The 8,313-nt window shown below is 34.7% G+C and overlaps 1 protein-coding gene across 2 annotated transcripts; it reads right to left on the minus strand.

Moving 5' to 3' along the window:
• Positions 1-3,217: 3,217 nt before the first annotated feature.
• On the minus strand, positions 3,218-7,626 carry LOC124377806 (serine/threonine-protein kinase pim-1-like). 2 transcript variants are annotated; one of them, XM_046837095.1, is made up of 8 exons: positions 7,494-7,626; positions 5,605-5,811; positions 5,380-5,474; positions 4,897-4,947; positions 4,191-4,569; positions 3,849-4,019; positions 3,591-3,685; positions 3,221-3,401 (listed from the first exon to the last, which is right to left on the minus strand). In XM_046837095.1, exons 1-7 carry the CDS (start codon positions 7,567-7,569, stop codon positions 3,597-3,599), a joined length of 1,068 nt encoding a protein of 355 aa, XP_046693051.1. In that variant the 5' UTR covers positions 7,570-7,626; the 3' UTR covers positions 3,221-3,401; positions 3,591-3,596. The 2 variants fall into 2 exon arrangements, with proteins under 2 accessions (XP_046693052.1, XP_046693051.1); XM_046837096.1 differs by lacking the exon at positions 4,897-4,947 and having other exon boundaries at positions 3,218-3,401.
• Between the last annotated feature and the right edge of the window lie 687 nt (positions 7,627-8,313).

Genomic DNA, 8,313 nt, shown 5'->3' on the forward strand with positions numbered 1-8,313 from the left:
CTAACTATAGTATCTCTCGTATCTAACTATAGTATCTCTCGTACCTAACTATAGTACCTCTTGTATATAACTATAGTACCTCTCGTATCTAACTATAGTACCTCTCGTATCTAACTATAGTATCTCTCGTATCTAACTATAGTACCTCTCGTATCTAACTATAGTACCTCTCGTATCTAACTATAGTACCTCTCGTATCTAACTATAGTATCTCTCGTATCTAACTATAGTATCTCTCGTATCTAACTATAGTACCTCTTGTATATAACTATAGTACCTCTCGTATCTAACTATAGTACCTCTCGATTCTAACTATAGTATCTCTCGATTCTAACTATAGTATCTCTCGTGATTCAACTATAGTATCTCTCGTATCTAACTATAGTACCTCTCGTATCTAACTATAGTACCTCTGTATCTAACTATAGTATCTCTCAGATTCAACTATAGTACCTCTCGTATCTAACTATAGTACCTCTCGATTCTAACTATAGTATCTCTCGTATCTAACTATAGTACCTCTCGTATCTAACTATAGTACCTCTCGTATCTAACTATAGTATCTCTCGTATCTAACTATAGTACCTCTCGTATCTAACTATAGTACCTCTCGTATCTAACTATAGTATCTCTCGTATCTAACTATAGTACCTCTCGTATCTACAAACCCGATTCCAAACAAGTTGGGACACTGTGCAAATTGTAAATAAAAACAAAGCAATGATGTGGAAGATTAAAATTTCAATATTTAATTCAGAATACAACATAAATGACACATCAAATGTTTAAACTAAGAAAATAATAATTGAAAATATAATTTTAAGGGAAAAATAAGTTGATTTTAAATTTCATGGCATCAATACATCCCAAAAAAGTTGGGACAAGGCCATGTTTACCACTGTGTGGCATCCACTCCCTCTTCTTTTTATAACAGTCTGCAAATGTCTGTGGACTGAGGAGACAAGTTGCTCAAGTTTAGGATTAGGAATGTTGTCCCAATCTTGTCTAATACAGGCTTCTAGTTGCTCAACAGTCTTAGGTCTTCTTTGTCACATCTTCCTCTTTATGATGCGCCAAATGTTTTCTATGGGTGAAAGATCTGGACCGCAGGCCTGCCATTTCAGTACCTGGATCCTTCTTCTACGCAGCCATGATGTTGTAATTGATGCAGTATGTGGTCTGGCATTGTCATGTTGGAAAATGCAAGGTCTTCCCTGAAAGAGATGACGTCTGGATGGTGGCACATGTTGTTCTAGAACTTGGATATACCTTTCTGCATTGATGGTGCCTTTCCAGATGTGTAAGCTGCCCATGCCACATGCACTCATGCAACCCCATACCATCAGAGATGCAGGCTTCTGAACTGTGCGCTAATAACAACTTGGGTTGTCCTTATCCTCTTTAGTCCGGATGATATTGCGTCCCAATTTTCCAAAAAGAACTTCAAATTTTGATTCGTCTGACCACAGAACAGTTTTCCACTTTGCCACAGTCCATTTTAAATGAGCCATGGCCCAGAGAAAATGCCTGCGCTTCTGGATTATGTTTAGATATGGCTTATTTTTTGACCTTTAGAGTTTTAGCCAGCTTGGTTTTCCAGCCTTGACCCTTACACACAGAGATTGTTCCAGATTCTCTGAATCTTTGGATGATATTATGCACTGTGGATGATGATAACTTCAAACTCTTTGCAATTTTTCAATTAGCAATTTTTCCTAATAAGTTGCAAATTGGCCTTATATGTACATTTAACTTTTCCGGCATCTTATTGCTACCTGTACCAACTTTTTTGGAATGTGTAGCTCTCATGAAATCCAAAATGAGCCAATATTTGGCATGACATTTCAAAATGTCCCACTTTCAACATTTGATATGTTATCTATATTCTATTGTGAATAAAATACAAGTTTATGAGATTTGAAAATTATTGCATTCTTTTATTTTTCACAATTTGTACAGTGTCCCAACCTTTTTGGAATCGGGTTTGTAACTATATAATATCTATACTATGAGGCAATAAAGTACACAAAAAATACAATTGTATGAATACTACAATTACTGTAAATCCTGTGGGAAAAAAACGTACTGTATAATGGATAACAATTTTTAACAGTTTTAACAAATAAAACTGACATGAATTTAACTGTGACTACTGCAAGAGACCAGATAAATTTAACCCATTTTTCCTCATCTGACTAAGGATAAAAAAGCACTACTTAAGAGTAGTTAATACAGATCTTGGCATAATTTTATTTATTGTTTGTAGAACTAATTTTAGATAAAGTATAATTCGGAGAACTGTAAGTAATAATTAACCCTCGCATTATTTGACTCTATTCTAGATTTGGATATTAGCTTTAAACAGTCATACAAAATACTGTTTATTGGTAGCATTGCCTTTTTAAAGCCTTTCATGTCAAAAAATACCTTTTTCCTTATTCAAGGTCTGAAATTGTCCTGTCCTGTTTATTGGTTTAATTTCAGTTTTGTTTTAATGAAAATTTTAATCTTGTTTATTATGCATGAAGTTTTACGTTTCCAAAAATATTTTGTAAATTTAATTGAAAAATATGCACAAATTGTCTTTTGTGCAGTATAACTGAATCACATTGATTATTTTGCCACCAGGAAGGAGGAAAAGAGGAAGACCAAGAAGGAGGTTTATGGATGTTATAAGGGAAGACATGCAGGTGGTTGGTTGAAAGAGGCAGATGTAGAGGACAGGGGGGTATGGAGACGGATGATCCGCTGTGGCGACCCCTAATGGGAGCAGCCAAAAGAAGAAGATGATCCAAAGATAAACCATAGAAAGCTTTTAGAATGTTTTTTAAATGCTTCCACAAACCATGTTTTAAAATCCCCAATGTCTTTAAAGTCCAAAAATTCTGTCCTATATTGATAACTTGAAGAATGGAAGCTCAGCAAAATCAAATTTCATCTGGACTTAAGTACTATAAGAAATCATAAGAAAACCAGTCATTGATTTTGCTTAAGTGTTTATGTAAAGATGTGATGAATTCTTCTGTCTTCCTCATCACCGTCTTCTCTGAGTTTCCTGTATCTCATCACAATGTCTCTCCCAGCCGTATTCACGCCTGTTTATAACACAGCAAACATGCATACTGGAGATGTTCTTAGGTTCTCTCCACTCTTCTATCATCTCTCTGTGTTATCTATTTGAGTGTAACTACACCATGCACTGTTCACCGCTGAGCCTGCTCCAGTAGCATGGTTACATCTATGCATTTATCAGTCATTCTCCACACTGGGTTTGATCATCTCTTTATTTCTGTGCTCAAATATTCGAGGTTCTACTAGAACTGAAAGAAATACTCAGATCTGCTGTTGTAGTTCCCACGTCATGAAGGTACTGAAGAGATTCTCATCCACCTTGGTAAACCCTGGTTTAAAAGAAAAAGAGACAAATATCCTTATGTCAACATCAAAAACTCTCATATGATGTTTTGTTCAATTCCTTGCATTTAATATTGTCAATTGTTTTTCTAGAATATTCAATTCAGTCCAGGTGCACTAGACTAAAGATCATTTAGCGTACAATAATTAAGTCTATTCTGTTGTTCTTTACTAACCTGGCCTCAAAACCATTTATGTGCTAGGATCTGCTGCAACGTTGGTCGTTCCTCAGGTTTCTTTTTTAGACACCACATTAACAGGTTGCGAGAATCTGTGTGTGCAGATATATATGAATTAAAGTTTATATATTTATATTATATGTATATTATTATTACAGATTTATTTGTTATTATAGATTTAATTATTGGTAGTTTGCTAGGAAAGTTTTCAGGTTTTTGAATAACTTTGAATGTAAACAAACTATATTTTCTCACTTTCAGACAGATAATCAGGGATGTTCAAATCAGAATAGTCTTCAGGAATATAATCCGGTCGTGTCCCACATAACAGGGAGTACATGAGTATGCCAAGACCCCAGACGGTGCCCGATTCCGCCATGTACGTACCGTTGGAGGTCCATTCAGGGGGGATGTAAAGTGGAGTGCCTGAATAAAAGGATTGTCAGTCAGAAAGATTGGAAAACGTCTTTAACATAGTGAACGAGTGTTTATATTTATTGAAAGAGACTTAAAAGCACTTTTGGCATCTGCTGTAAATGTAAAAATGATCCAGAACTGAATTCCCATCAAATCTGCTCATTTTGAGGGTACAATTACCTGCAAATTCTGTATAGGGGGTTTCCTTATACAAGTCAGCACACCCGAAATCAATTAGTTTCACGTGAAGAGTATCAGGGTTCACAAGAATGTTTTCTTCTTTGATGTCACGATGGAAGACACCTCGCTCACGGCAGTGAAGTGCAACTTCAACTGTTTGCTTCATGATCATTTGAACCTGCTCCTCCGTTAAACCTCCAACTAAATTTTGACGGAAATTATAGAGGTTGATGCAGGGGTCAGGCCGCTTGAGGACCAAGATGATGAATGAGTCCAACTCAAACCATTCGAGCAGCTCTATCACGTATGGACAGCGAGGCGGCTTGCACACAAGCTCTAATAGTGCCGCTTCACGAGGGAGCCTGCACCTGTGACCGGGCTAAAAACAAAGTGGACATGATTAGTATCGGATCGAAATGCTGATCAAAACGCATCAAAAATCGATTTATAAAAAAATTCATAATGTTAATCCAAAGATGATTCAAGTATGTTAATGCTGAAATCACCCTAGTTTGTATAAGTAAATGTTTTGCATACACAAAACAGCTGATGTTCATTCACATTTTAATGCGTTCACATTTCTAGTGGCTCAGTTCGATTTTTTTGTTTACTTCACCTGCATTTGCATTGGTGTTTTTTTTTAAATCGTTTTTGGTTACTTCTCAATATGTTTTGGAATATCAAAAAAGTAAAGTAACTTCCTTACTATTGTGATGTACGATTCATTTCTGAATTTTAACACACATTTAATGGCCACCTGCAACACAGAAAAGGTTTTTTGTTCGTCATAACAATGTTATTATCTACCCTTGGTATGGTTTTCACTTGTGGCTTGTTGACAAGCTAAGCATTTAGTGTTTTAACAAACTAATTAAAAAATGTAGCACATGATTTTAAATCATGTCCAATTATATTACTGAAAAACCAGAAAGAATACAATTGCAGTAATGCAGTTGTTTTCTTTGCTATTTAATTTCACTATTTTAAATAATAATTATATAATCATAATAAAAAAGAAATCATTTGTAGTCGTTAATTGAGGTTTTTAGTTATATAAAACTGCATATGACTATGATTTCCAGTGATGAAAGCAATGATTGATGCGTTAATGTATCATTGGTATTTCAGCAATATAAAATGCTCTACTTTTGTGTTGCTTTCTTTTGTGCATGAATGAGCTGATATTTACCTTTTTCCCATCTGTTTTCCGGACAGCGTTGTAGACACGGCCGTAGCATCCTCTTCCCAGCAAATTTTCCACCTTGTAGCGTCCGTTAAATTTTGCTGTTAAAGATTTTATTCATTTAAACATGTTTTTCATACAATGTAAACCAGATTTTCTCTTTTTTTTTTTTTATCAGATTTCCAGCTCTGTGATATTTCTATCAGTAGAAACATGAAAGAAAATTGGGACCTGTTCGAAAATGGTCGATTTTTCTTTTAAACGGCTGAGTCTTGCTCTCGTCCATCTCTGTACTACTCCTATTACTTGGTGTACCCTCAGTCTGGTCTTCAGGAGAACCTGTAATATCCGTTTTTCTTTTCCGAGGATTCCCCTCGCTTTGGCTTTGAGTGAAGGAGTAGGATGCTTCAGAATAGTTTCCAGGTAAAACCAACCTCGCTGAAGAAAATATTGTAAAAATTATATGGCTGAATGATGACAATATACTTTGTGTATCAGCAAACACTGAAAAATGATTTAAAAATATATATAAAAGAGAGACAAAGCAAAACAAATCAGACACGAACGGATAATATTTTAAAACCGCTCTTGTATCAGTTTTCCTCTTAGAGCTTTTACATACAAAATGTATTTATTTTGAACTACCATGTAATAAGTTAGCTAACGTTAGCTAAAGCTACCATGTGATATGTTTGCTAAAGCTACCATGTGATAAGTTAGCTAAAGCTACCATGTAATAATTTAGCTAAAGCTGCCATGTAATATGTTAGCTAAAGTTAGCAAAAGCTACCATGTAATAAGTTAGCTAAAGTTTGCTAAACATGCCATGTAATAAGTTAGCTAAAGTTAGCTAAAGCTGACATTTAATGTTAGCTAAAGTTAGCTAAAGCGGCTATGTAATAAGTTAACTAAATTTAGCTAAAGCTGTCATGTAATATGTTAGCTAAAGTTAGCTTAAGCTACCATCTAATAAGTTAGCTAAAGTTAGCTAAAGCTACCATGTAATTAGTTAGCTAAAGCTACCATGTAATAAGTTAGCTAAAGGTTGCTAAACCTGCCATGTAATATGTTAGCTAAAGCTAGCTAAAGCTACCATGTAATAAGTTAGCTAAAGTTAGCTAAAGCTGCCATGTAATAAGTTAGCTAAAGTTAGCTAAAGCTACCATGTAATAAGTTAGCTAAAGTTAGCTAAAGCTACCATGTACTAAGGTAGCTAAAGTTAGCTAAAGCTACCATGTAATAAGTTAGCTAAAGTTAGCTAAAGCTACAATGTAATGTTATCGTAATGTAGCTTAAGCTACCTTGTAATAAGTTAGCTAAAGTTAGCTAAAGCTGCCATGTAATAAGTTAGCTAAAGTTAGCTAAAGCTACCATGTACTAAGGTAGCTAAAGTTAGCTAAAGCTACCATGCAATAAGTTAGCTAAAGTTAGCTAAAGCTACCATGTAATAAGTTAGCTAAAGTTAGCTAAAGCTACCATGTAATTAGTTAGCTAAAGCTACCACATAATAAGGTAGCTAAATTTAGCTAAAGCTACCATGTAATAAGTTAGCTAAAGTTAGCTAAAGCTGCCATGTAATAAGTTAGCTAAAGCTACCATGTAATAAGGTAGCTAAAGTTAGCTAAAGCTACCATGTAATAAGGTAGCTAAAGTTAGCTAAAGCTACCATGTAATAAGTTAGCTAAAGCTACCATGTAATAAGTTAGCTAAAGTTTGCTAAACCTGCCATGTAATATGTTAGCTAAGGCAAAATATCATAGGCACAGGCTTAACTTAATAACGAAACGACAGCTGAATACAGTAAAATGAATAACGTCATCAGGATTGCCACATTGAAATGCAAATCAGGTGTTAAGTAATTAAAATGTGCTGATTTGCTTATACAAATATGTATCAATAAATATATATGTTATGTTTATAAAAGTTTTATATATATAAAATGTTTCTATGTCCGGAACTGAACACTGAATGAACTTTCGCTCATCAATTAGTGACTTTTTCACAAGTGAACAGTTCTGATGAAACTCCAACAGCCAACAGCCAACACTGACACACCACTAATGTCCCCCCCTCACACACCAGGTGTGTAGTTTCTATTAGAAAAATGAGAGACTTCTTACTGTTTAGTTCATCAATTGCTTTCTCCGCTTCACACATAGCATAATCCGTACAGGAAGAGTTCTCCATCGCTCGCATCTAATACTTAACAAGAACAATTGACTGATGATGTTGTTGTTGTTGTTGTTGTGGTGTTTTATGGCGGTTTGGCAGACCAATGAAAAGGTGCCCCGATATTTCTAGATGAGCGGAGTTCTGTGATGTCATAATAGACAGTTACACTCCCAGAAGAGGGGGTAAGAAGAGGGGGGGAGTTATTGCCCCTAAGTATTGGCCATGAAATACAATATAAATAATAACTACATCCACATCATTAATAAATAAACAAAAAATTGTTTCATCATAAAAATCTGTACATTTTAGCCCGTGTATGAAAAATCCAGTTTTGGCATTTTTTAAAACTGTATCAAAATACAATCACAAATAGGCCACACATTCTATGTAATGGAAAGTGTGCAAACTCTCTGCACTTGCGAACGCAGAAAATCACTTTCAATCACTCCATTCAATTATGCTACCTGATTAGCATCTTCAACAGCATTTTAAACAACTTCGTAAACAGTTATTGCGCCAAGATATTCTTTTTCTCAAAATAGCAACTTATTGTACATATTAGACATTAAGGGAGTAGCGGCACACAGAATTCATGGTTCGGTTCGTACCTCGGTGTTTAAGTCACAGTTCGGTTTAATTCCAGTACAGTTAGGGAAAAGGAATGCAAAATATGAAATTGCTTATTATTATTATTATTATTATTATTATTATTAATTTTATTATTATTATTTTGTCAATTTATTTTGTTTATTATTATTAACATTCATG

The sequence above is a fragment of the Silurus meridionalis genome, chromosome 24 (assembly GCF_014805685.1).
Source record: "Silurus meridionalis isolate SWU-2019-XX chromosome 24, ASM1480568v1, whole genome shotgun sequence".
NCBI lineage: Eukaryota > Metazoa > Chordata > Actinopteri > Siluriformes > Siluridae > Silurus > Silurus meridionalis.

Excerpts from the sequence above, each read along its gene's own strand:
- LOC124377806 (XM_046837095.1), bottom strand. The coding sequence starts at position 7,569 with ATGCGAGCGATGGAGAACTCTTCCTGTACGGATTATGCTATGTGTGAA. Across the intron at positions 4,570-4,896 it reads ATGAATCGTACATCACAATA|CCCGGTCACAGGTGCAGGCT; the intron begins GTAAGGAAGTTA and ends CTTTGTTTTTAG. Across the intron at positions 3,686-3,848 it reads CCCTGATTATCTGTCTGAAA|ATTCTCGCAACCTGTTAATG; the intron begins GTGAGAAAATAT and ends CTGCACACACAG.